This window comes from Sciurus carolinensis, chromosome 4 (assembly GCF_902686445.1).
Source record: "Sciurus carolinensis chromosome 4, mSciCar1.2, whole genome shotgun sequence".
Lineage (NCBI taxonomy): Eukaryota > Metazoa > Chordata > Mammalia > Rodentia > Sciuridae > Sciurus > Sciurus carolinensis.
This window is the reverse complement of record NC_062216.1, coordinates 72,097,816-72,124,625: the sequence shown is the minus strand read 5'-3', so window position 1 is coordinate 72,124,625 and position 26,810 is coordinate 72,097,816. Positions and strand designations below refer to the sequence as shown.

Genomic DNA, 26,810 nt, shown 5'->3' with positions numbered 1-26,810 from the left:
TCTTGTCTTGGTTTCTTTGTGTACTCCATCCACTTCTCTCCACAGGTCTGCTCCAGCTCAGCCACCCACTGAAGGGACAGAAGGGACCGCCCCAGGTGGGGGTCCCCCTGGTCCTCCTCCTAATATGACCAGTAACAGACGACTACAGCAAACCCAGGCACAGGTGGAGGAGGTAGGTGGATAGCCATTTCTCTGAGAGTTTCTAAACCTTAGAAGTTTAGAAACAGAAGGGAACCTCTTGTCTGTTCTCTGTTTTTTATAAGGGTGATATCTAAAGACTCTGGGAGGCAAAGCATCCCGTGATGGGTCCAGACTTTGAGATTCCCAAGTTGTTGTTCTTTCTTCTATCTCTAGTGGGAAGCTTAATGGCCTTGTTTTTGCACTCCTTTTAGGTGGTGGACATCATGCGTGTGAATGTGGACAAGGTCCTGGAGAGGGACCAGAAGCTATCAGAGCTGGATGACCGAGCTGATGCCTTACAGGCGGGAGCATCACAATTTGAGAGCAGTGCTGCCAAACTAAAGAGGAAGTATTGGTGGAAAAACTGCAAGGTGAATTTCCTTGTCTTCTCTCCCTTCTTTTCCTATGCTTCTACTTGTAGAAGGCAAGAAAACTCTCAGCTTCTACATCCCCTCTCTCTACTGGTGTCAGATCTCTGCCTTGCAGGGTTCTTGGGAGGAAAATCTGAATACCTCCTCCTTGAGATGAGTTACATGAATTGACCACCAGGGTAGGCTAGAGTATTCAGAACCACTTACTGAGAACATGCTACCCTGGGGAGTTTGGAATGGTTATTTGAGTAGCTCTTTCCCGTAGAGTTTCAGGCAAAAAATTTTAACTAGAAGTTTCTTTGACACAACCAGCAGCAGCACAATGATTCAAGTGTGAATGCCCCTGAAATTTTTGGATATGCACTAAACATTTCACAATGAAAACCAAACCAACTGAATATAAAGATCTAAAGTCTGCTTTTTCATTGGAATTCCTTTTAAAGCCCCCAGGCAACAGGAGCTAAGCAAAAAGGAGCGAATTGCAGGTCCAGTACTGTTTCTGAAAAACTACAGACTTGGTGCTGGGGTTATGATCCTATGGGAAGCAAAGGGTTGGGCCTCACTGAGAGGCATGCAGGTGTTTGGGTGATGGGTGGTTTCTTCCACTGTCCCAAGAATAGAGGAAATTCTGTTTCTACATCTTTGGTCCTGGCTCCTTTCCTCCTTCCCCAAGTCCAAAGGCTCATGTTTTGTCCATGTTTCTTCAGATGATGATCATGCTGGGAGCTATCTGTGCCATCATCGTGGTAGTTATTGTAAGTAAGTATCGCTGAGGTTGCTGATGGGGTGAAGAGGTGGGAAGGTCCCGGAGTCTTCTCCCAGCCCTGCCTGCCTGCCTGCCTGCCTGGGGAGTGGGGCTGCTCTGACTGAGGTATGGAGACTGCTGCTGGGGATCATACCTGGTTTGGGAGGGAGGAAGGGGCAAAGATAAGGAATTTCCTCAATAGACAAGCCCCTTGCAAGGCATTGTGGGGGATGGCCCCTTCTGTTCTGAGGAAGTGGGGCTATGCTGTTTTTCACTGGCTTGGGTCAGAGGGAAACCTTGGGGCTGGGGCACCTGCAACTGAGAGACTTGAATGTCTAGTAACTTGATGTAATTTGCCCTCTTGTTTTCTCCTGTCTCTTTCTCTTCTCCGTCTGGGACTTCCTGATTCCTGTGTCCAGTCTACTTTTTTACTTGAGAATGTGCCACCCCTTCCCTGTTTTCCATTGCCATTCAAGCTCATGTCCTTCTCCCTCTGTTTGCTCTCTCAACAAACTTCCCCATCTGCCTTTCTCCATCCCAACCCAGGCTTCTCCATCATCCATTTTTCCTTTTTTGTTGCATTCATTTGCATTCTGTCCCTCAACACTAGAAATGCTGCTCGTGGCACAGTCTTGAAGTCACTACCTGAAGATCAACAGCTGGCGCCTCCTTCCTCCCCACTTCTTATGTACTCTTATGTTCCCCCAAGCCCCAAAGGAAATGACTGCCAAGGGGAGGGAGAATAACTGTGGTTAAGTGCCCAAGAAGCTGTCAAGGTTGTTGGGGAAACGAAGGATATTTGTATCCATGGTGTCTCCTTGAAAGGCTAGGCCTCTGGCAGGAGGAGACCATGAACATTTGAGAAGTGGTGGCTCGCTCAGTGCTGTACTTGCTAGCTTTTCTCCTGTGCCAGGCCTGTAGAGAGCCCTGGGGTTCTGCCCAAAGGCCAGTCTGGTCCTAATGCAGTACCCTTTTAGAAAATCCAACCTGTTTTTTGCTGTTATTGCTAATTTGTCAGCCCAAGATTTTCATGTCTTTGGGGAGTCTTATAGTCTTTTACTTTGTTCTTTGTAGGCCTGGAAAACAAGCACTGATTGATTAAAAAACTACCAGGAGACTCTCATTTCCATCCTAGAAGCAGTTCCATTTGCTTCTAACTGGAAGGAGCTGTCTCTCTTTCATGTTTTCTGTATTGTGATGGCATCAAATAATTGCAACTAGCCAGAGTTTGGTGCTTGTGGTTTATTTTAATTACTGGCATAGAGAGAATACCTGTTATAGAGAAACAGTGAGTCAGGGGCCTAATTGGAGAATAACAAGCTTGCAGGAAGCCACTTCTTGCCCTCTCGTTAAGGAAGGTCTTATTCCTCCCTTCCTGTTGATAAATGTGAGGCTGCTAGAGGTAAGGTTCTAGACTCCCATAGAATCCTTTCCTCTACACCATCCCCATGAGCCCTGGTTGATCATGAAGATTTAGAGAAGTCCAGTAGATCCACTAACTCAGTCTTGGAGTGGGAGGGTTGACAGTCTGTAACAGGTGTGCTTGTATATTGCTATACTATCATGGGGGGCCTTGCATCCAGAGCCACCTTTCTGTTTTTCCTGCAGTATGTTCCCCTTCTAAACTGCCCTCACCCATCTGAATCCCACGTTGCTCCCTTTCTTTTCCTCCTCTTTGCTTGCTTTGTGTGCCAGACAGTGGAACCTGAGGAAGGGAGCTGCTTAGCCTATCTTGGGATCTACTGCTGAGCTTCAGGATAGCATGTTACACGGGATAAATCCAGATGATAAGGGAGGAGGGCAGGCTGGGAACAGGAGGGGAAATACCCACAGCAATTTATTCCTTCCCTCTTCTGGTCCACAAGCAGAAAGAGTTTGAGGCCATGCTGGGCTGGATCCGGATACCCACTTTCCATGCAGCAGCATTTCATTGTGCAAAACCATCCTTCCTTTCCTTTTGCCCCCTTTCCCATATTTCCTTCGTCCTGCCTAGGGCAGGACTGAAGAGCTGGAAGAAAGCTGTCAGTGTACCCTCCCAGCGTCCCCCTCGAAGGTCTCCACTCTCCTCTGTGCTCCTCCTTGCCTAATGCAGGGGGCCACCGCTGGAGAAGAACCACCACTGTCCTCGATGTGCCCCCAAGCCTGGAGCAAATTCGCCCTCTTAGCCCACCCAACCCAAATAAATTATGGGATTTATTTCCTGGGTTTCTGTCCCTCTGAGGCTCACCAAGTATAGTTGGCTTTGCTCTTTTGGGGGTGATATCCCTTCTACTTTCTTTCTCATCCCACCCCAAATCCTCTTTGTGTCTTTGCTATCCCCCTTCTCTTCTATCACCCATGTGCATGAGCAAATATGCAGCTAAACTCTGGGACTCTGCAGTCAAATAAAGCTGAGTTTCCCACATCCCTTTCTTCAGTTTGCCATGAGATGATGTGGGGTTTCCACTGTGTGTCTGTCATTACTTCTTTGTCTTTTTTCCTAACCCCAATCTCACACTTGTATAGAGTAATAACAGTTGTACTTCACCAAAGGCATGTGGCATATTTACCAATTTCATGTATTCCAAACAAAGGCAAAAAAATACAAATTCCTACCACTAAACTGGCTTGGTTGTTGTTTGGGTTGGAATAACTGGTGAGGTGGGGGTGTCATTTTTTTCTAGCAGTCTGATGTTGCTAAGGGACAAAAGGACAGCTTATGTGTTTGAGTGGTTTTCATGAAGATTAAAGGTTTGTGGGGCTGGGGAGATAGCTCAGTAGGGCTGGGGAGATAGCTCAGTCAGTAGAGTGCTTGCCTTGCAAGCACAAGGCCCTGGGTTCGAACCCCAGCACCGCAAAAAAAAAAAAAAAAAAAAAAAGGTTTGTGTGTTGGCAGAGGAAGTGGTCTGTGCCCTCAATATTTATATCTAAAACAGCCTGACTTTTGCAGGTGCTGGTGAGAGGAAGTGACAACGGGAAGTTGAGTAGGCAAGTCACACTGGCAAACAACTGCAGGTTTTCTTGGGTCTCTTCACCAGCCTCCTTCCTAGTCCCTGGCCTGCCTTTCCTATCCTTGGGGACATGTTCAGATGTGGCCTCCAGCATACACCTTCTCCCCCCATTATCTTCATGCAGTTTTCTTTTTTTAAATATATTTTTTAGTTGTAAATGGACACTTTTTAAAAAAATTATTCATTTATTTTATGTGGTGCTGAGGATCGAACCCAGTGCCTCAGGCATGCTAGGCAAGCACTCTACCACTGAGTCATGACCCCTGACTCCTCATGTGGTTTTCTTATGCTGAGTTCCATTGCACTGACAGGCACATTATAGCAATGAACAACAGGAAAAATCACTTCCCCATAGCTGATGGAGTGGGAGGTATTGTAGGTATTCTGAAGTTCCTGGCAATTGTCTCAAAGATCAGAATCTTAGTTGCAGTTCAGGGTTACATGAAGCAGCAGAGATGAAGTCTTTGTTTCACACCTTTAAATATTTTGCAAGTTAGAGCAGCTAGGATTGGGGACAGGGCTTAATTGGGACCAGAGAAAAACAGGAAAATGGAAAAGCTTTGTCTCAGTGGTCACAAAGAACTTTTATTTTTGACAGTTCAAAATTATGTGTGGTGGCCCAACCACTACCCCCTTATTCCATTATTCCATTGTCCCTTACTTGCTCCTTTCTCCATTTCTATTTTTCTTTCCTACCACCTCATCTCAAATATAGCCATTTGTGTTAACCTCCACACAAACATTCTGCCTTCCTATTCCTTCCTCCCTTCCTTCTTGACACATCAGCCCAGGGCACATAGTGAAGGAAAGCAAGTACCTGTCCTGTATGTCCTTCTACCCCCAGACCTGGTGCCTCCTTCAGGCTTTTTCTGCTTTGTGACTCAGTATAAGGTCCTTCTAAGAAAACCTGACTACTCTGACTTTATAATTGAGGCAGGAGAGTAGTTATTCAGAGTACTTCAGGGTCTTGGCAGACTTTGGTGAGGAAGCTAGGAGAAAACAGAGGGAACAAGATTAGTTACCAAAAGAAGGAGCCTGTCTGAGGTGGGAGAGGCAGCTGAAACTCAGGAAGTCTGGGCTTCACCTCTGGTGTAGGTGGTCAGAATGGGTTGATAACAAGCAGGGTGGGTCAGGGGCCAGAGCTGAGAGTGACCAGGCACTTACCTTGCTGTCTCTGAAGCCCCAGGTATAGTAGTGCAAGAAGGAAAAGACTGCCGGCAAAGATGACTTCAAAGGCAGTTCTCTGCTCTGTAGGTGAGAGAATATCGCCAGGAATCATCTCATGTGCTGAGCCCTTACTGCCATTGTCCCCCCAGGGAGGAGAAGCACAGACTTGTGCTTGCATTACTCCTCATTGAAAGAGCTGGAAACTGTGTATACAGTAACTTCTATTTGTTTAGTGTTGTCTGATGTTTCCGTGTTACTCCACACAGAATTTTCTGCCTCTTCCTATCTTGGTGCGACATTTTAAAAGTTGTTTTGTGAGGGAGATTTAGTCATTGACGGTTAAACTGGGATTTTGTAAATAGCTGGGAAATGATGTAAACTGGGATAAAACCCCAGTTTTGGGGAAGCCCATAGTTTAGTAAGCAACCAAATAATGCCCCATGTTCCTAATGTTTGCATTTTTTTTTTTTTTTTTTTTTTTTTTTGAGGGGCTGGGGGTACTAGGGATTGAACTCAGGAGCACTCGACCACTGAGCCACGTCCCCAACCCTATTTTGTATTTTATATAGAGACAGGGTCTCACTGAGTTGCTTAGCACCTCACTTTTGCTGAGGCTGTCTTTGAACTTGCAATCCTCCTGCCTCCACCTCCCGAGCTGCTGGGATTACAGGCGTGTGCCACCTAATGTTTCCGTTTCAGGTATAGATTCTTTCCTGACCCTCATCTGTTTAAAATCTTTCGCCAACATTCTGTGGCTTTCAGGATGAAGTTCCAGTTTGAAGGACCATGGAGATTGCAGGATTTAAGTCTGTAAGGGGAGTCAGCCTGCTTGTTTTTCACATTTTTATTAAGTAGGTGTCCTTGGGAAAATAACATGTGCAATTGCCAGCTCACACATCTATAAATGGGAGTTGTGCTGGGCATGGTGGCAGGAGGATCACTTCAACTCAGGAGTTCTAGGCCAGCCTGGTCAACATAGTGAGACCCCATCTCAATTAAGTAATAAAACAAGAGTTGTAATACATGAGATCATACTTAAAATTTAAGTGCTTCACACAGTGTTTGATTCATGTAAATGCTCAATAAATAGAATTGCCTTTAGTTTCATAGCCATTTTCCCCTTTTCCCATATATCCTGGGCTCTGGCTGTGCTAAACTACTTACAATTCCCTAAGTTTTTAGTAGACGGTTTTATAATTGTACCTTCACATGTACCATTCTCTGTCTTTTGTGTTCCCTCCCCCTTAAGCTATCTGACTGGATTCAAGTGTCTTTTCCAGCTCATCTTCCCAGTCTACCTAGTCTTGTCTCTCCTACTGTACCAAGTAAGCTTCTAGAGGGCAGGATCAGGTATCTTTCAACCTTGATCTGCAGTCTAAGCACATTGCCTGGTTCCCTGGAAGCTGAAATGGAATGAAATCCCAAGTGATGTGTGGTGGAAGCTGTAGAGGATGCTACCATGGGAAAGACAAAGCCTGGAGCAGAGGCAGGAGTGTGAAGAAGCTGGAATGGAACAAAGCATATGGGCAATTAGCACAGGGCTAAAGACAAGCTAGGGACAGGAGAGCCATGAGCCCAAGTGTGGAAGTGGTGAAAGGAGGATACCCTTAGTACCTGTATGTGGGGCAACCCTGGTGCTGGCCCTAAGGGGCTCCTCCAGGGAGATGTGGGTGACCTGGCAGGTATAAGTGGCACCTTCAGGGCCAGGTTCAGCTGTCAGGGAAGAAGAGATGCTATAGGTGCCAGCCATGCTTTGCCTGAGGCTGGAGAAGAAGGCACCAGACACCTCAGCTGGGGCTCCATCCAGCTCCTCTCGGATCCATGTCACCACCACATCCAGAGGATAATAGCCAGCAACACTGCAGATGAGAGTGGGTGGCAGCACTTCATTTGCCAAGCTCAGTCGAATTTTGGGTGAAGCTGAGGAAAAAAATGAGGAATAAGGTTCCAGAGGAATCCAACTGGGGCCAGCAGAGGAACCTGAAGCCTTTTGGCTCCTGTTGATAGTGAGGGTAGGTAGTGGAGGCTGAAATTTCTTCCTCAATGGTGTTTCAAGGGGTTGGGGCTTGAATCCATCTGAATGTAGGCCATAAGGGGGCACATTTTCTAGAAAAGTAGTAGTAAAGTCAATTAAAATTTGACTGGCTGACTTTTTTTTTTTTTTTTTAATGCGGAATTGGTGATTGAACCTAGGGCCTCACACATGCTAGGCAAGTGCTCTGCCACTGAGCATGCCCCTAGCCCCTTTGGTTTGCTTCTTATCATTCCTACATGTCAGCAATTTTGAAGGATATTAGTGGCAGAATACTCTTTTCCTGGTCAAACCCATTCCATTCATCCCTCCTTAGTTTGCTACTGCCCCTCCTTAGGATGTGGTCCAAATGGACTGGGGTGATTGCAGATGTAGAGGATGTACAGGGTAGAGGAACAGGATCCTGGGCTGGATATTTCTTGCTGGAATTATCTTGGAGTTCAGTGGGATACCTTATCTGATGCCATCTGTGCTTCTAGGTTGAAGGCAGCTTAGGTTGTACAAATGCATCTGCCTCTCAGGAAATTGCCTTTGTGTTTGGATCCCAATCTGGAAAACACTCCCAAGAGACATATTCCCTCTATCCAGGATAACTGGGTCCTAACCTTACCTTGGATGTTGAGCTGGATGATTTGTTGAGCTTGGTACAGAGAGGTGGTGATCTGGCAAATGTAGGTCCCCTCATCTTTTAGAGTGAGGCTGGGGAGGGTGAGGGAGGCATCCCCAGCCATAAGTAGCTGCTCAGGCTCCAGGGTAGCACCATGTCGCTTGGCCTGCCCCTGCCCTCTTATCCAACTGTATACCATCTGACCACTACCCTTATACTGCAGCCGCCACTCCACGCTGATGAGATCCAGGCCTGGTGCCATGGAGAAGCCACAGTGCAGGGAGGCTGAGGACCCCAGCAGGAAATTCAGGGATTGAGTCTGTGTTGTCACCTGGAATTCCACTGTGGAAAGAAAAGGAGGTGACTTGTGGGTTGCTTCCTCCTTGAGGTTACCTGGTCTGTGAGCTGTGGACATACACCTGCCCCATTCTTCTGCCCTGGACAAGCTCAGTTGAGCTTTCTCATCAAACATAACCAAAAAGAAATGGGGCTCTGGAATGGCAGCATGGTACACATGGTGTTCTGAACCATTTTGGGGTAACTTACACTTTAGGTGATCTGATGAAAACTGTGGACCTCTCACCAGAAAAAAATGCACATACAAAATTATGGGTTGCTGTTGACCTTCAGGTAAGAATGACCAGAGTAGCAAAAACCCCAAAATAAAACCCTAACAACAACAAACCTGTGGTTCCTTGGTTCTTCTACTTACTATTTTTGTGATAAGTCCCTTAGTGTTGATAAGCTCATCTGTTTAAGTCAGGTTGCTGTGGCAAACACCTATAATTCCAGCAGCTCAGGAGGCCAAGGCAGGAGGATCTCGAGTTCAAAGTCAGCCTTGGCAATTTAGAGAGGTGCTAAATAACTCAGTGAGACCCTGTCTCTAAATAACAAAATAGGGCTGGGGATGTGGCTTAGTGGTCAATGCCCCTGAGTTCAATCCCTGTTACCAAAAAAAAAAAAAAAAAAAAAAAAAAATCAAAAAACAAGACAAATAAAAAGTACACATACTAGTAGCATTTTTTTTTTTTTTTTTTTTTGGTATTAGGAGTTGAACCCAGGGACCCTTTACCACTGAGCTATATCCCCAGCCCTTTTTATTTTTTTTATTTTGAAACAGTCTCACTAAACTGCTTAGAACCTCACTAAGTTGCTGAGGCTGGCCTGGAACTTGTGATCCTCCTGCCTCAGCCTCCTCAGTTGCTGAGATTATAGGCATACACCACTGCACCCAACCCCAGACCATTTTATTTTTTATTTTGAGACAGGGTCTTGCTGAATTGCTGAGGTTGGCATCAAATTTGTAATTCTCCTGCTTCAGCCTCCAGAGTCATAAATTACTAGGATCACATGTGTACAACTACTCTTGGAGCTGTAATTGTCTTGAAACACCAAATTAGCCTAGATTTTCACTGGAGGAAAACTGGGGCTATTCTTAATATGACTGAAATGTACAGCATACAATGAATAGTCTCATGTGTCCTGTTTACCCACGGCTAAAAATTATCTCCACTTTTGAGATAGTACATAGGTTGTCTTTGTGCTTGTACTCACTTGAGTAGGTGCCTCCCAGCATTCTCTTAGGGATGCAGGAATTTTATTTTAAATTTTTTTTTTTTTTAGTTGTAGATGGACACAATATATTTGTCCATTAATTTTTTCATGTGGTGCTGAGGATTGAACCCAGTGCCTGACATGTGCGAGGCAAGTGCTCTACCACTGAGCTACACCACAAGCCTGGAATGCAGGAATTTTTAGGAAGAAAGGACCAAGACCTAGGGAGTACCCTGAGATGCTGCTGTGGTAGATGGAAGTGAACTTATTCTTGTCCTTCTATCCTCCCATCACTCACCACTTTAAAAAAGCAAAACTTCCATTGTGCCTCTTGTGTTTCATTTTCTCACCTGTAGTCCTCACAGTCCCTTGGGGGCTTTGGGGTAGATTCAGCATAGGTTGCCAGACAGCTCCATTGTCAGCATCCCCAAGAGTTTTCATCACCATGGAGACACTGGGTCCCCCTCTAGATATTTGCACGTTGATGATGAACCAAGCTGCCTTCTCAATGGCGGCTTCCTGTCTGACTTGGAGAAAGTAGCGGGAGATCTCACAGGTCATCTCTTTCCCACTGCAGTCAGCGTGGAGCAAGGCCTCAGCCTGGGGAATCTGTACCAGGTCCACTGGGAAAAAGGGTGGCACACCGGTCAAATTGGATGCATAATATGAAGGCTAATGGGAAGCAGGTATGGGGGTATAATCAGAAACTGGCATGCTCCAGGTGGCTGTCCCAGCAGGGCTAAGAACACAGGATGGAAAGAGGGCTTTTACCTGAGGCCTCAAACATAACAAGTTGGTCATCTTTGTCCACTGTACCCCCTTGGAAATCGGTGAAGCTTTCCAGGGAGCCAGCATCCAGCACTGGTACCTGCTTCAGCACAAGCAAGGCCTTCTTTCTATTCCCATCACTGGCAAAAGCCTCTCGGTGCCCACTTTCCATCACCAAGAAGCAGTCTAAGATTACATCCACTGCCTGCCATTGCCTTTCTGCTGCATGGGGTTCTGCAGAGAAAAGGCTGGGGTGAGAACCCTCTTGCCCAGAAACTCATTCTACACTTGCTTCTCATGCCCATCCCCCAGACTATGGACTCATCAAGGGGTAAAAATTGTCTTATAGGGTCCTAGCTGTCGGTGTGTCTCTATTCTTGCATCATATACAAAACCAGGTTTCTAGGAGGCACCTGCTACTCTAGGTACTTTCTAGTGTGATTCAAGTCCTGGATCTGTCTTGCTTAGAGGGGTATACGTTTTTACTCTTATTTCTAACTATGGAATAAAAGACTGTCTTCCATCACAGGAATTCTTAGCAAAAACAAATCAGTGAGCAAATAGGGCTGGGACACTTGCTGTTGCTAGGGGCAGTAACAGCCATCCTCTCGTTTCCCAGCCAGGCTTCTTGAGTCTGCTCTGCTTTCTGCCATTGCTGTGACTTCCCCTCCCCCACCAGTGATCACCTCCCAAGTAATTTCCTAGCCTGGGAAGCCCCCTTCCTCTTTTAAGGTGTTAGCTCCCAGGTCAGTGCACTCTCCAAAAGACAGTGGCTCTCCTGACACTTCCACAAGCAGGCCCCTTTTTTCTATACCCTTTTCTCAGTTTCTCCCACCCATATAATTTGACACTGGCTGCTAAGTCTTTCAACTATTGGGCTTAGAAGGTGATAGGAAACAATTTCTGGCCTCTTTATGCTTCTAAAATCTTGTGTGTGGCTACCTGGGCCCAGCACTTCCCCGAGCTAGTGCTCCCAACTCACCGGTTCTTTCAGCTCCAGACAGAGCCAAGCAGAGTAGCAGATACCACCCCGCCTCGGTGTCCATGGAGGCTGCTCTCAGGCCCCTCCTCTCCCACTGTTTTTTTCACTGCCCGCGCCCCCCCACCTCCCCACCCCCACTTGCAAGCCTGGACTGGAGAAGAGGGGTTCTCCCAATACCCCTTGCTTGGCCAATCACCCCGTGTGTTTCTTCTGTCTTCACTGACTTCTCTTTCGCTTTCACTTAGAGGAAGTGTCACCGTGAGTGCCTTTGCCTCTAGGTGAAGCCATTTGTAGCAGCTGCGAAAGCTCTGCTGGCTGTTTTCCTTTCTCTGTCCACACCCCCCAAAAAAACCCCCAGGTGATTTCAAGATCTGGCATCACTGTATTTCTTGCTTCTCATCAGATCCAAAAAAGTGCATCTGTAACTGTGGAAAGGGGGAGGGGCAATAGAACCAGAAGTGGGCTCCTCAGTAGCCTGTCTGCCACACCCACTGTGGCCCCACCACCATCAGGCTGGCCATACCACAACACAAACAGGCTGCACTGGAGAAAGTTCCCTTCCCTTTAGATCCCTGATCTGACAGATGAGGCTGGGACTGGCCTTGTTATGGAATTGCAATTTCAGAGAGAAAGCTGGAGAGCTGCAGTGTGGGCGTCTCATTTTTATTTTGCCCATTTTGTTGGTCAAGGCTATAGCATGTGGGGCTTTTGCAGCCAGAAGTGTGTTTTACCGCTAAAGCCTGGGCCCTCCCATAATACAGGGGCCAAGCTTGCTGAACCAGTCTCCTGTTTTTTCACTGCCAATCTCAGCAAGGCACTTTTAAGTGTACACAGGAAAGTGTCCTGATGAGAGGACTGTATTAAAGCAGAGGCTGCCAGGTCTGGCTTTCCGGACAGTCAGTGGGGTGGAAAGGAGGCAAGAGCTTTATTGCAACTGTGACCCTCCCTTCTATTCCGCACCCAGCGCTGACTCAAGGGTAGGAAGCAGACTCTGGTTTTCGGTAGTCCTCCTGGATGGGTATGGCGCCACCCTCTTCCTCCCTGGGGCAGCTATAAGAACAAGACTCTGCAGGCTCCAGTGGGCTTTCTTTTTTGTCTGCAGAAGGAGAATCAGATGAGAGACGTGGCCAGCAGTGGGGCAAAGGAGTGAAGGGAAGGAGAGATAAGCAAGGGAGGGTCAGCTTAGGGGAGGGTTGCCAGCTTGGGGAGGGTTGCCAGCTTAGGGAAGGTGCCATTGAACTGGAAAGATTTAGGGGTCAGGTTGTTGCAGATGGGGTTAGGGAGGTTTCAGTGAGGTTCCAGGCATGGGCAGCTGGGCTGAGATGCTGGGGTGTGGGTACAGGGGCAGAACTGGAGGCCCATATTCTGTCTCTTACTTGATCCATATTTTCTTTGTTGGAGGAACAGGGCTCCACCCAGGGTGAAAACAAGAAACATTCCAGAGAAGATCACAAAGATGCGGATACAGTTTGAGCTGCACAGGGACCTTTGGTCTGTGAAAGGCAGGGCCATATGGTTTTGAGGGTGGAGTGGTCTAGCCCCTCACTCCTATGCCCAGTCCTTCTGTTTCCCGTGCCTCTCTCCTTTCCCCCACTTTCTATCTCCTCCCACCGGGGGACCTGTCCTCTTCTAATTGCTAGACTCTGCTTTCCCCTTTTTTCTTAGCTCTATTCCTGGAACTCCTGGCTGGCTTCTCTCCTTGCTGCTCCTGTAAGCATTCTCTCTGGGGGTGGAGATTAGGGAGAAAACTCACGTGGCAAGTGGGTGGAGAGAGTTGGGGAAGGCAGCAGCCTGAAATCAGCCCGAGTCTGCACATGATTAACCGTCCTGGTTTCTGGCATCTCTGGAAAAACAGAGACAGAATGAGTAGCAGCAGGGAACCCCAGAGGGCACTTTGATCTGAAAGCCTTTGGCATCATGCCGCCACAGGATAAGATGGGAAGGCTGTACAGGCTGGCCAGGAAGAGTCGATCTGGGGGTGGGTGAGGTAGAGGGGAGTGCTGGTGGGGTGTTGCTCCTACCTCCAAGTGACTGGACAAGGGGTGGCCTGGAACTTACTTTTGGTGTAAGGTAAGTGGGTGGGTGGTGGGTATAGGCCCAGGACCTCAGATGGATGAGTGGTCAGCAAGGGGTTTGGAGGAGGATCACACTCTGTACATTCTTTGTCCCTGCACTGCCAGTCCTTGGGGCAGCCACACTCTGTATTGGCAGTGAGGGTGCAGTTACTAATGAGAAGACCTGGGGAAAGAGGAGGGTTGGGGAAACAAAGGACATTCAGATGACCTGTGGGATCCACTTGCTTAATTCCCCTGACTCTCATCTCAGGCCCACCTCTAGGGACATGAATTCCTTTCCATTTCACTGCTTCATCCACCCCCCACAAGGGCCTATCCTTTCCTCAATGCTGCCTATCATCTTTACAATTATTATTAAGAAAGGTGAACCTTTTAGAAAATTCATAGACTCAGAAATAGGAACAATGAAAGCAGAAAGAGCCTACATAATTTTCTCTTGTACTCACTAATGCTTTAATAACTTTTTGTTGAAGTATAATATAGAGAGGGACACATAAGTATGAAACTTAAGAATTAGTACAAATTAGACCCACAGGTGTGACCAGCAGCATGTCAAGAAACAGGAGATGACCAGCACTGCTTTCTTCTAATCACCAACCTCCCAGTAGTGGCCACACTCCTGACTTCCTAATACCACAAATCAATTCTGCCTGTTTTTGTACTGTATGGGTGGAATCATGAAGACTGAACTCATTTCTGTCTGGCTTCTTTTACTCAGTCCAGCATGAATTTCATCTATATTGCAGATCATTCATTCATTCTTTTTTGTGGGGCTAGGGATTGAACCCAGGGCCTTGTGCCACACTCTACCAGCTAAGCTATATCTCCAGCCCAGATCATTCATTCTTATTGCTGTATAATATTCCATTGTATGAATGGCATCATGTATTCATCCATTCTACTATTAGCAGACATTTGGAGGGTTTCCCAGTATTTAGCAATTAGTAATAGTACTGCTATGATCCCTGATATATATCTGTATATATATGTACTGGGGATTGAACCCAGGGGTGCTTAACCACTGAGCCACATCTCCAGCCCTTCCCCCCTTTTTAAATATTTTCTTAGATGTTGATAACCCTTAATTTTATTCATTTATTTATATGCGGTGCTAAGAATCGAACCCAGTACCTCACACTTGCCAGGCAAGCGCTCTGCCACTGAGCTACAGCCCCAGCCCCTCCCCAGCCCTTTTTTAATACTTTATTTAGAGACAGGGTCTTGCTGAGTTGTTTAGGGCCTCATTAAGTTGCTGAGGCTGTCTTTGAACTCCCAATCTTCCTGCCTCAACCTCCTGAGCCACTGGGATTATAGGTATGCACCACTGGGCCCAGCCCAGTTTTTGACTTTACTAGAGAATTGCTTAATTACAGACATCCTTTGCCTTTAAAGTATAAATTTTGCTCTACTGTAGGGGTCACGTGCTAGTAGCTGCTAATCATTTATACCATGGATGGACAGTTTTGCCCTGGCTGGGGCTGGGCTGGGTTTGCAGGTGTTTGTGATTGAGAGAGGGTGATTTGGATGTGGAACAGGCTTGGTCCAGGGGCCTGGTGGGGGCCTCAGAGCAGCACACTTGTGGGGATGTGGGTAGTTTTAGGAGCCCTGGCAGATGAAAGAGGAGTGCAGAAAGGAAGGATGCCAAAGGCCACTATCAGCTTAACAACTTTCTTTTGCTTATGTTTTTTGTCAGGGTAGGGAGAGAGATATATTCCCTCTTTTCATCTTTATAGCCCTGTGACCTCTTTTCAGAATTCTGACTGTGAGTTGCTACTAGAATTTGGTTTCCTTGTAGCTTACCAGGAATTGTGAGCCAGCCTGGACAAGGATCTGCAAAGGAAGAGTAAGAGCAGCCTGCGACAGTGAAGAGGGGAGAACAGTGGTGGTGGTGGTGGTAGTGGTGGTGGTAGTTGAGGGGATCATGAGGGCATCTGCTCAAAGGGAAAGGAAAGGCTTAAAGAATGGGTTGAGGCTGCTTAAAAATGGAGGAGGTGGCCTGGGGTTGTAGCTCAGTTTTAGAGCACTTGCCTAGCACGTGTGAGGCACTGGGTTTGATCCTCAGCACTACATAAAAATAAATGAAAAAAATAAACATATTATGTTCATCTCCAACTAAAAAAAAATATTAAAAAAAAAACTGGATGAGGTGCCATTTTTTAAATTTCTTTTTGGTACTGGAATTGAACCTAGGGGCACTTTACCACTGATCTATATTCCAAGTTCTGTTTACTTTTTATTTGAGACAGGTCTTGCTGAGTTGCTTAGGGCCTTGCTAAGTTGCTAAGGCTGGTCTCAAACTTGTGAGCCTTCTTCTTCATTCTTCTGAGTCACTGGGAGTGCACTACTGCACCTGACAGAAGTGCCATTATTTTCATTGATGAGTATCCAGAGACTTGGGGATTCTATTTATTACGTCTAATCTGTGCCAAAAAAAAAAAAAAAAAAAAAATCCAGGCTAATTTCAGGCACTTCCTCATCTTACAGATGCGAACAAGGAGATCCAGAGAGGGCCAGACTCACACAGTCTGCTCCCTATCACTTATTCTGGGTACAGTCTCTCTGTAACCTGGTATTGCCTGAGTACTTTGGAATCTATAGACTTAGTCTCATAATGAAGGATCATGGATTGGGCCATCCTGCAGCATAGTGAAGGAACTGAAGACCATCTCAGTAATTGGAAAATGCCTCTTCTGGGGCCTACAGAGTGAGTGGGGGAGACTCTGACAAAAAAATTTCAACACCGCTGAGGCTGCTGGCAAGAGGAGAAAGGCATCTATTAAGGTCATATTTTTAAGTTGAGTGAGAAATATTTTTTATATATTAAACATATTGCTTTTTTTTTTTTTTTTTTCTTAATGTGGTGCTAGGGATTGAACCCAGGACCTTGTTAATGCTAGGCAAGCCCTCTGCCACAGAGCTACAGGATGTTGCTCTTTGATTTCTAATGGCAAAACTTGTTTGTGTTTTTTTAAGAATATAGTATTAAAAGACCTAGTGAGACCAAACACATTTGATAATTAAGTAGTTCAGTAGTTTAGTAGTTAAGTAGTTAAGTAGTTAAGTAGTCCTCCGAAGTATCTTTCTGAGGAACATAAGTTCGAAGGGGCAACTTTAAAGCCTGCTATTCTAGTGTTTACAGACACATAATTTCCGGATTTCTAGCTAAGAAGGAGAAATAATAATAGAGTTCATAAGCACAGCTACAGATATTATATCTCTTAATTTTAAAATAAGTTTCTCAAAATATTTTTGTGCGAAAAAAGTTACTGTCAGCTTCCATTGTTATTTCCTCAGAAAGACATATTCCGAGTTCTAAATAACCAACCTACAAATATGCACGCTGGGAACATGGCCAGTTCACTGGTTGGGAATTTCCTGAAATCTCGGGTTCTAGAACCACCTCCTTCTTTTTGTATATCTTTCTTTTCTTTTTTCTTTTTCTTTTAAAGATAGCATCTCACTATGTTGCCCAGGCTGGCCTTAAACTCCGGAGTTCAAGTGATCCTTCTGTCGCAGCCTTCCAAGCAGCTGGGATTCTAAGTGTGTGCTATTGTACCCAGCCATATCCCTCTTTTTATTGTATTGATCCTATCCATAGACCCCTTCTTGCCAGTCCCTCAAGTTCTGCTTACCTTCTTCCCTGAAATACTAGACATCTCCTCACATTAATAAAGGCCCTGCCCAGCACCCCCCATTTTTCAGCATTGGCTCCATTTCCTATGAGCCTTGAAGTAGATGAAGTTCTGACTACCTGTCCTGCTTGCTTCTCCATACCCAGTTCTGCTGTCTGGTCTAGCTCCCCCAAATGCTCCCCCAATGTCACTCCCTGCACACCCTTGCCCTTCTCACCAAAGTTACAGTGCCGACAGCTCTCACAATGGCGCCGGGTGTGGTGGTCTGGAGAGAAGGAGACCCCTGGTATACATGGATCACAATGAGCAGCCTTTCTGTGCTGATCACAGTCCTTCACTAGGAATGTTCCTGTGAGCGGAAGGTTCAAAATCAAGGGCTAAGGAAGGTCACTTCTCTTCCCTCTTCAAGTTAACAGACCCCAGGTAGCTGTAGGGTACCTCTCCTTGCTTGAGCTCAGTTTCATCCAATCTTCCCTTCATCTTAAACCCAGTCCCATTTTCCCACTTACCAGTCGCTGCAGAGGCCTGCTCTTACCTGGCTCACACATTTGACAACACAGATTTCCCTGAGCCCAGTAGTGCCTCTCTGGACAACTTTTGGGGGATGGAGTAGCTGAGATCCCTGCCAGGGTCCCCAGAATGAAGAGCCAGTAGGGAGGTGGCCATGCCATGGCTCCTATCCAGGGATCTCTTTCTGTGCTCTTGTTGCTGACCACTGGGTAGAGGTGCCTCTTCTTTGTACCTACTGGGCAGTGGCCACAGTTACTCTCTGAGTTCCTCCGCTTCAGGTGCCAAGCCAACCTTTGATGTCAGTAGAAACTCTACTGTGGTTGGTTTTTTCTTTTCTCATAGCAGCAACCTCAACCCCCTCCTCCCTTTCCGAATGCTGAGGGAAACTCTCAGACTTGCTGCTTTTCAAAGATATCTCCTCTCCGTGGCTTGGCTCCCCGACTCTCCCCACTTCTCTCTTGGTCTCTCCCTCCCTTTCCCCCCACCTCATATGAAGCATTTAACTCATCTATGCCTGCTTCTTTTACAAAGAAGGTTGGATATACACAGTTTCTCTCCTTTCCTATTTTCAGACTTGGATACCAATATTCACACAGGGGATCCCACATCAGTTCTCTGCCCAGTTTACAAGCTAATCCACATGTCCCTCTCTTCCATACCTTTCTTTCACAGAGCTGCCCAATTTAAAGAAGGAAAGGGAGTCAGACTTGCTGTAGATCCACAGACTTTTCTCTGAAACTCTTGGGATCAGATTAATTTCAGATTTCAAATGTTTGAGTTAGAAGGAAATTGGCACTATAAAACACCATCCTGAAACTGGGATAGTACTCAAAATCAAACACATCTATGTTGCAAACTATTGAATGTTTACACTAAATGAGAAGTGTAATGACTATAATTGTGTCAATTGAGGTTTTGTTTTATGGCCAAAAGAATTTGCTAGAGCATTGTTCAGAGTTGAAGACAAGGGACTTAGTCTTGTGTCTCTTCTTACCATACTCTGTGCTAGGAGGTCACAATGCTCTCCTTTAATCTTTATGCCAGCCTGTGATTCAGGCACCATACACTGCCCATTAGACCTTGCTCACCCTCCTCCTTAACCCTAGCACCATCTTTATCCTCCTCTACCCTGAGATTAGTGGTGTCCTGAAGCACCTGGGGTTTCTGGCTCTTGGTGCTTGGGATTAAAGGTGAGTTCCTGTGGGGTCATCTCTCCTGTTTTCCCACTTCTGCTGGGAAGACTAATTTGGATATATTGGACTCTGTGTCCTGGGAACACATGGGCTGGGTAGGCTCCCCCTATTCTTTCCCCAGTGACTGTGATGTGGGATGAGTTTTTTCTCTAGGGCGCTTCTCATTCAGGGGCTTTACAGTTGTTTTGACACTGCTCATGAAATGTCACAGTCCTGTGGTTGCACCTGGTAGATCTGATAGATCTGTTCTACCTAACTCTTCAGTTTCCTTTCTCTTCATTTTTTCCACCCTTCTGCCTTTCCCCAGCCCCCTCTATAGCTCCTCAGGAGGATCCACTCAATCAGGAAGCCACATATGGTTGTGATTTCAAAAGTTTTTCATGGAAAACCATCCTTCTTGCCAAGGGTGTCTATAATCCCAGCAATTTGGGAGGCTGAGGCAGGAGGATTACAAGTTCTATGCCTGCTTGGGCAACTGAGATTCTGTCTCAAAAAATAGTTAGAATTGGGGATGTAGCTCAGTGGTAAGTGAACCTAGGGTTCAATCTCCAGTAAAGAGAGAAGAAAAGGGAGGGGAAGGGAAGAGAGAAAGAAAGCCATCTTTCATACTCTTTGGCAGGGACCACAGAAAATGAAAACTATGGGATCTGAGGACTTTTCTGTCACTAACAGTTCTACCCCATTCCCAGGTCACTGTTAATCTTAAACCTTAAGGCAGATGTTGGGAGGTGGGCTGGCTAGCTGACAATAGGCCAATGAGATCTGAGAGGAATGATGAGAAGTTAGGGAGAAAATTGCTGAAATGGGGCTTGGAGTACACTGAGAGCCTAACACCTTGACTAGACCATGAACTTCTTACTCACCTAAGGCCTCCATTGTCTGGGACAAAGCCCACCCTTCTCTTCTACATACTAGTTCTCCACAGGGGTCAAAGCAGGTGCAGGGGCTTCCTGGTTTTCCTGGAGTACCTGGTCAGGAGGAGGAGAGCCAGGTTTCTGGACCTTATTCTTTTCTGGGCAAATGAAATGACTTCATCTCGGGCAACTGTGATCTTCTCATCAACTTCTGGTGAGCCTTGCCCTGTGCTAGGCCAGCTCCCTCCATGGTAACTTTCTCTTGTGCAACAGGCCCTGGAAATGCAACTTGCTGACATTTTCCTTGAAATTATCCATGATCACATTCTCTTTTGGGGCCAGTCTCTCTCCACGTCCGTCTGGGAAAGAGATATATGGTCTCTTCCCCGAAATTCTCTGCTTTTCTTGCATCTGCAAAGATAGGTCAACATAAGCCCTTCTCTTTTGAGGACTTTGATCACTTTTTGAAAGGTGCTGACCAAACCCTCTTGCTGTACCACTGTGACCTAGATCTTAGCTGGAGTCACACTGCTCTGTAGTATCCAGATAACAAACTCCTTGATTTCCACTCAGGGCAAGTCCTGGACAGGGTAGGGAAGAGGGAGTCTGTCTATTGACGCAAATTTCAGTGCTAATGTGATGTGAGGTTGGGGGTGTGAGGTGGTATTTCACTTTAGTTTTGATTTTTACTTCCCTAATGATTAGTGATGTTGAACATCTTTTCATGTGCTTATGAGCCATTTGTGTATCTTTGGAGAAGTATCTATTAAGTCTTTGGCTTATTTTTTAAAAATATTTTTTAGATGTTGATAGACCTTTATTTTATTCATTTATTTTTATGTGGTGCTGAGAATTGAACCTAGTCAGTGCCTCACACATGCTAGGCAAGCTCTCTACCTCTGAGCCACAACAACCACCCCTGGCTTATTTTTTTAATCAGCCAATTTTTTTTTTTTTTTTTTTTTTTTTTTGGTTAATGAGTTTAGGAGTTCTCTGTGTATTCTGGATATTAATCCCTCATCAGAGAAAGGGGATATTCAAATATTTTCTCCCATTTCATGACTTGCCTTTTTTACTCTTTATATTTGTGGGGGGAGGGGCGTGAGAATGGTACTAGGAATGAAACACAGGGCCTTGTGCATGCTAGGCAAGTGCTCTACCATTAAGCTACACACCCAGTTCTCCTCTCCCCCTGCCCTGGTACTAGGGATTGAACCCAGGGACTCTACCACTGAGCAACATCTCCAGCCTTTTTTGTTTTTTATTTTGAGATAGGGTCTTAGTAAGTTGCAGGCTTTCTATTTGTAAATTCTTTTAACTTTTGTTTATCATGGAAGAATTTTATTTCATCTTCAAATCTTAAGGTTAGTTTTGCTGGATATAGGATTCTTGGTTGGCATCCATGTTCTTTCAGAGTTTGAAATATGTTGTTCCAGGCCCTTCTAGCTTTTAGGGTCTGGGCTGAGAAATCTACTGATATCTGTATTGGTTTCCCCTATATGTAATCTGATCCTTTTCTTTTGCAGCCTTCAAAATCCTATCTTTATTTTGTATGTTAGGCATTTTCATTATAATGTGCCTTGGTGTGGATCTGCTATGATTTTGTGCCTTTGGTGTTCTGTAAACCTCTTGTATTTGATTTTCAATTTCATTCTTCAGGTTTTAGAAATTTTCTGATATCATTTCATCAAACAGGTTGTTCATTCCTTTGGGTTGTATCTCTGTGCCTTCCTGAATCCCAATAATTCTTAAATTTGGCCTTTTCATGAATTCCCATAGTTCTTGGAGGTTCTTTCCATGATTTATTACCATCTTCTGTGTTTGGACAACTTTATTTTCAAGATTAAATATTTTGTCTTCATTGTCTGAGATTCATTCTGTCTTCTAAGTGATCTAGTCTGTTGGTGATGCTTTCCATTGAGTTTTTTATTTGGTGTATTGTTTCCTTCATTTCAAAGATTTGTTTATTATTATTTTTTTTTTGAGAATATCTCTTTGTTGAAATGATCTTTTGCTTAGGCTTATAGTGACCGTATAGGTTTCCAAAACCTCTTCTTTAAGGGGGAGATCAATATTAGCAGCACCCAGTACATACAATATGTGGTCCTAAACCAAATAGCCCTATGAAGATATTAACAATATTGTCATAATAAACAGAATGAGTTCAATTATTATCTACAGTATAACAAATAGATTTGCAATAAGATCTGCAGTTTCTAATGGAGGACAAAGAGGATGGGGAGGGGTGTAGGATATAACTGTTAATGGAATAAGAAAAGAGTATATAGAAGTTCTTGATAATAGAAAGAGTGAAAGTGTAATCAAAAGAAGTTGGTTGTTAGTATGAGAAAAGGGAGAAAGAGACTCTGAGGAATCAGGTAAACAAAAGGAAAATAGAGTGAGAAAAGTAAAGAAAAACTTAAAAAATTTCAAAAAGGAGAAGAAAAGCCTACACTATAACAGTCATATAGTATTCAAACTTCCCAGTCTTCAGTGGCCTGATATATGAGGTACCTGACAATGAGCTTCCAGTCTTTAGCTGGTGTCTCAGGATGGGATTTGCCCCACCTAAAGTTGAGAGCTACTGCTTCCAGGATAATCCAAGATGGCTGCTCTGGCTTCCAACTGTGTTGGCAAATGGGGAGCTGGAGCTTGGGATGTGGGCATGGTTGGCTGGGGGTCCTGGAGGTGGGGTGTGGTTGGTTAGTCAGGGATCCTGGAGACAAGGCTTGGTCAGTCTGGCTGGGGGTCCTACAGGTCCTGGCTATTGTCTCAAAATGGCATCAGCCAAGTATAACCACACCTGCAGGTACTGTGACAGTGTACTTCCAGACAACAGCAGGCAACTGGCAATTCACTGGCGGTCTGTGGTCAGTCTGCTGGCTACCGGTGGATGATCGGCAGGTGGACCTCAGGCTGTGGGTGATGGGTAGGTGAAAGGCAGGCAATGGGCAGGCTAGAGGCAGGCAAATGGCAGATAATAGGTGCCAGTCAGTGAGCAATCTACACTCAAAAAGTAGTAGATATGCTAGCAGACTGCAGGTGATCGCAGTAGACAAATGGGGGTAAACAGCAGGGGAATCGATAATCAGCAAAGACTGCCTCATCGAGAAACAGATATTTTCTGCTTGAAACTCGAGTTATGGAGCAACAAGGAATGCAGCTTCCCTCTAGTCCGCCAGCTTGGATCTCCACCATTTACCTTAAATGGTGCTAACCACAGGTCCTGATTGCTTTGTGCCAGACAAACTTTTTGATTTCCAAGGTAGGGCATTTTGGGAAATGTAGTTTCCCACACTGCCTTATCACTAGGGTGGTCATATGTCTCTTGTTTTTGGACAGATTGGAGGAAGGGGGGATTGGCCAGGTTGGCCTCAAACTCCTAAGCCCAATCAATCCTCCTACCTCAGCTTGAGTAGCTGGGACTACAGACCTGTGCTACCGTGCCCAGCATTTTTTATTCTTAAGTAATTAACAGTATCCTTTCACTTTCAAAAGTGTCCTGATTGGATACTGAATTGTATGGTCATGTTACATATTTCAGACTCTGTCTTTGGCTTAGAGTCTATATCCAGCCTGCCAGGATACCACCTGCCAACTTTCAGAAGAGCCACTATTAGTGAGGTTTCGTTCTTAAGTTTATAAGGCAGTGAGGTAAGAGTGTAGCTTAGAAATCAACTTTTCTGATTAAGGAAAACAGTGTCTTACCTATAATATTAGAGGATTTATTTAATTTAGGTTCTGCTTGGAAGGTTGAAAATGATTTACATGGTTTTAATGTTTTTGTTTTTTGTTTTTAGTCTTTTACCTTGCTAAACCAAACCTCTAAAAGTCAAATGATTGCTTTGATAAATTTTTATAATGGAAAAAAATGGTACATATATGCAATAAATCCAAAGGCTATTAAAAACAAAACAAAACAGGGTTGGGGTTGTGGCTCAGTGGTAGAGCACTCACCTAGCATGTGTGAGGCACTGGGTTTGATTCTCAGCACTGCATATAAATAAATAAAAATAAATGTCCATCAACAACTAAAAAAATGAAAAAATAAGTGAATAAATAAATTAAAAATAAAGGTATTGTATCCATCTACATCTAAAAAAATTAAAAATATCTTCTATCAGTTGGGCATGGTAACATATACCTATAATCCTAGTCACCTGGAAGCTTGAGGTCAGTCTCAGCTATTTAGCAAGACCCTATCTCAATATAAAAAATAAAAGGGCTGGGGATATAGCTCAGTGATCAAGCACTCCTGTGTTCAATTCCCATTACTAAAAAAAATGTATCTTGTATCTATATCTCTGTATCTATTTGTCTACCTATCATTTATCTATCCATCCATCCATCCATTCATCTATCCATCTATCTATCTATATCTGTCAGTCAGCATACTTGGTTTCTCTTTAGTCCCTAATCCCCAAGTCAGGTCTTTCCTTTATAAATCCATTACCAGTTGAAGTACTCAGCAGAACCAAGCTCTCTACAAGATCACTCCTTAGAAGGAAGTTCTGTTATATTACAAAGATGTCAAATCATTGTTTCTGGGGCCAAGGATGTGGCTCACTGGTAGAGTGCTTGCCTAGCATGTGTGAGGCCCTGTGTTTGATCTAGTGATAGGGTCTCACTAAGTTGCCCAGGCTGGCCTTGAACTAGTAATCCTCCTGCCTCAGCCTCCTGAATAGCTGGGATTATATGCACTAACCACCACACCCAACTAGTGTTCTTGATTCTTATCAACCAAAGGCCTTATTTTTTAACTAACTTTGTCTCTCCCCTTTCCATTCCTTCTTCTCCAACTCCTGCATTATTTGGTGACTACCACCAAAACTCCTGCCCCTACCACTTTGGATCTGTCTTCCCAGCAGGGCTCTGAGAGACTAACTAGGCAGCACAGTGGGGTGAGCTGGTTAATGATAGTCTGGATACTCAGTTCTATAATTTGCATTCCTGATACTCCTCAGTTTGGGTGACATGAGGGACTGAAGAAGTGTGAGCATTTGTTCCATCCTCTGGCCACTTTTTAGAATCCTAGCCCCAGCTCCTAGTGTCTCCTAACTTATAAGGCACTAACTAAATATTAGATGGTCCAGCCTCAACTTTGTTCCATTGCAGCTCTGTCCATAATTATCACATTGAAATTTCATGGGCACAAGGTCATAGAATTCCTAAATTTCACTCCCCATTCATTTAACAAGTACTTATTTTTTGCACATCCATTTTGTATCAGATACCTACTAAGTAATAGGCTATGAAGATTTAAAAAAAAAAAAAAAAAAACATTAAAATGGTTTCTGCCCTTGTGGAGTTGACACACCAATGAGAGTCAGACCTTGATCAAGTACTCTCAAAGACTTTTGAATGTAGGTATTTCACTATTGATTTAATTCATGTTTTCAGTTTCTTTTGGAGTCAGTTTTGATAGATTATGTTTTTCTGGCAGACTTTATTTAAACTAATTAAAGATTTAATAATTATAAGTTTCAGATTTGTGATCATAAATATTTAAAATCTCCACTAGATCTGTAGTTATTTTACCTTTTTCATTTCTAATATTGTGTATGTATAATTTCTCATTTTTTCTTGATCCACATTCTCAGAAATTCATCTAACTTATTAATTGCTTCAAAGAACTGCATTTTGATTTCTTTATTTGTTTTCTATTTCATTTTATATTCTGGTCTAAAAATTATTTTCCTCCTTTGACTTTCTTTGTATTTATGTTACTATTCTTTTGCTACCTTCTTGAATTGGATGCCTGATTCATTAATTTAAACATTTCTTCTTTTCTAATATATGCATTTAAAGTAATAAACTTCCCGCTAAGATTTTTTTCCCTCTAAGATCTTTAGCTATGTCTCAAGTTTTGCTATATTGCTTTTTCATCATTGTCAGTTTTTATTTTTCCCATTATTTCCTATTTTTAACCTATATTTTACTTATAAATATGTTTTAAAAATTTCAGACCTTTGGGGCTTAAATTATTTTTCTTTTTTATTATTTAAAATTTTATTTTATTTTGGTCAGAGAATATAGTCTGTATGTGTAGAATAATGGGCAGAATATTGACCTATGATTCTACATTCCTAGAACCAAATATTTTGTTGTACAGCAAGGGTTAATTAAGGTCACAGATGATCAGAGTTGCTAACCAGTTGACCTTGAGATGCAGTGACTATCTTGCATTATTAAGTAGACCCAATTTAATCACAGGGGTCCTTGTAAGTAGAAGAGAGAGGTAGAAGAAAGAGAACAAGAGAATTGGCAGCGTGAGGAGTCTGCCTGATGCTGTTGACTTGGAAGATGGAAGACAAGGCAGTGAACCTTGGAAAAGTGGGTAGGGGAGCTTCTGGAAGCTGAAAAGGATAAGGAGACTGATTCTCCCCTGGAGCATATAGAAAGAATTGCAGCCCCACAACGCTAGCTGAATGAGACCCTTTTTGTTTTCAGTACTGGGAACTGAACTGAAGGCCTCTATGCATGCCAGGCAAGTGCTCTACCACAGGGCTATACTCCTAGCCCTCCATTTTGTGTGGATTTTTTTTTTTTTTTTTTTGCGGTGCTAGGGATTGAACCCAGGGCCTTGTGCTTGCAAGGCAAGTACTCTACCAACTGAGCTATCTCCCCTGCCCTCCATTTTGTTTTGTTTTGTTTTGCAGGGCTAGGGACCTAACTCAGGGCCTCCAGTATGCTAGACAAGGCCTCTACCACTGAGCTATATCCTCAGCCCATTTTGGACTTTGGACCTGAAGAACTAAGATAATAAATTTGAGTTGTCTTCAGAGTTTAAGTATGAGATAATTTGTTGTAGCAGCTATAGAAGCACATATAAATCCTCTGACTTTTGTTTGAGATTTGTACTGTGGTGTAGTCTGTAGCTATAAATGTTCCATGGGTGTCTGAAAAAAATGTGTATTTTTAATTCTGTGATCTCATGTGATCTCAAACTTTTTAAAAAAATGTTTTTTTCAGTTGTAGATGGACACAATACCTTTATTTAATTTATTTATGTTTATATGGTGCTGAGGATTGAACCCAGTGCTTCACATGGGCTAGGCAAGTGATCTACCACTGAGCTAGAACCCCAGCCCTCAAACTTTTTTGATATTGTACTCCATCAATAAAATTATGTTCAGCATGTATCCTCAAA

The 26,810-nt window shown here is 44.2% G+C and overlaps 3 protein-coding genes across 7 annotated transcripts in view; 1 reads left to right on the top strand and 2 right to left on the bottom strand.

Moving 5' to 3' along the window:
- The window catches only part of Vamp1 (vesicle associated membrane protein 1), a 99,453-nt gene that overhangs the window by 2,781 nt on the left and 69,862 nt on the right, over positions 1–26,810 (top strand). The window contains exons 2-5 of one of the 2 annotated variants that reach the window (XM_047551763.1): positions 46–172; positions 393–551; positions 1,259–1,310; positions 1,716–3,898. In XM_047551763.1, coding sequence (XP_047407719.1) covers positions 46–172; positions 393–551; positions 1,259–1,310; positions 1,716–1,732 — 355 coding nt within the window. In that variant the 3' untranslated portion in view covers positions 1,733–3,898. Of the gene's footprint in view, positions 1–45; positions 173–392; positions 552–1,258; positions 1,311–1,715; positions 3,899–26,810 lie in introns of those variants that run through there. The other variant, XM_047551762.1, reaches the window with a different exon arrangement.
- Tapbpl (TAP binding protein like) lies at positions 4,852–11,542 on the bottom strand. 3 transcript variants are annotated; one of them, XM_047551755.1, is made up of 7 exons: positions 11,397–11,542; positions 10,418–10,648; positions 9,997–10,269; positions 8,096–8,434; positions 7,068–7,166; positions 5,451–5,534; positions 4,852–5,275 (listed from the first exon to the last, which is right to left on the bottom strand). In XM_047551755.1, the coding sequence occupies exons 1-7, from the start codon at positions 11,458–11,460 to the stop codon at positions 5,232–5,234; spliced, it is 1,134 nt and encodes a 377-aa protein (XP_047407711.1). In that variant the 5' UTR covers positions 11,461–11,542; the 3' UTR covers positions 4,852–5,231. The 3 variants fall into 3 exon arrangements, with proteins under 3 accessions (XP_047407711.1, XP_047407710.1, XP_047407712.1); XM_047551754.1 differs by having other exon boundaries at positions 7,068–7,373; positions 11,397–11,540; XM_047551756.1 differs by lacking the exon at positions 10,418–10,648 and having other exon boundaries at positions 7,068–7,373; positions 11,397–11,475.
- On the bottom strand, positions 11,693–18,004 carry Cd27 (CD27 molecule). Of its 2 annotated transcripts, none has more exons than XM_047551761.1 (6): positions 17,639–17,893; positions 17,321–17,452; positions 13,455–13,634; positions 13,150–13,239; positions 12,773–12,889; positions 11,693–11,821 (listed from the first exon to the last, which is right to left on the bottom strand). In XM_047551761.1, exons 1-6 carry the CDS (start codon positions 17,772–17,774, stop codon positions 11,796–11,798), a joined length of 681 nt encoding a protein of 226 aa, XP_047407717.1. In that variant the 5' UTR covers positions 17,775–17,893; the 3' UTR covers positions 11,693–11,795. The 2 variants fall into 2 exon arrangements, with proteins under 2 accessions (XP_047407717.1, XP_047407716.1); XM_047551760.1 differs by lacking the exon at positions 11,693–11,821 and adding an exon at positions 11,834–12,492 and having other exon boundaries at positions 17,639–18,004.

Excerpts from the sequence above, each read along its gene's own strand:
- Tapbpl (XM_047551754.1), bottom strand. The coding sequence starts at position 11,460 with ATGGACACCGAGGCGGGGTGGTATCTGCTACTCTGCTTGGCTCTGTCT. Across the intron at positions 10,649-11,396 it reads GTCTGGAGCTGAAAGAACCG|AACCCCATGCAGCAGAAAGG; the intron begins GTGAGTTGGGAG and ends TTTTCTCTGCAG. Across the intron at positions 7,374-8,095 it reads CATCCAGCTCAACATCCAAG|CTTCACCCAAAATTCGACTG; the intron begins GTAAGGTTAGGA and ends TTTTTTCCTCAG.
- Cd27 (XM_047551760.1), bottom strand. The coding sequence starts at position 17,774 with ATGGCATGGCCACCTCCCTACTGGCTCTTCATTCTGGGGACCCTGGCA. Across the intron at positions 17,453-17,638 it reads TTGTCAAATGTGTGAGCCAG|GAACATTCCTAGTGAAGGAC; the intron begins GTAAGAGCAGGC and ends TTCCGCTCACAG. Across the intron at positions 12,890-13,149 it reads TCTCTCCACCCACTTGCCAC|ACCAAAGGTCCCTGTGCAGC; the intron begins GTGAGTTTTCTC and ends TGCCTTTCACAG.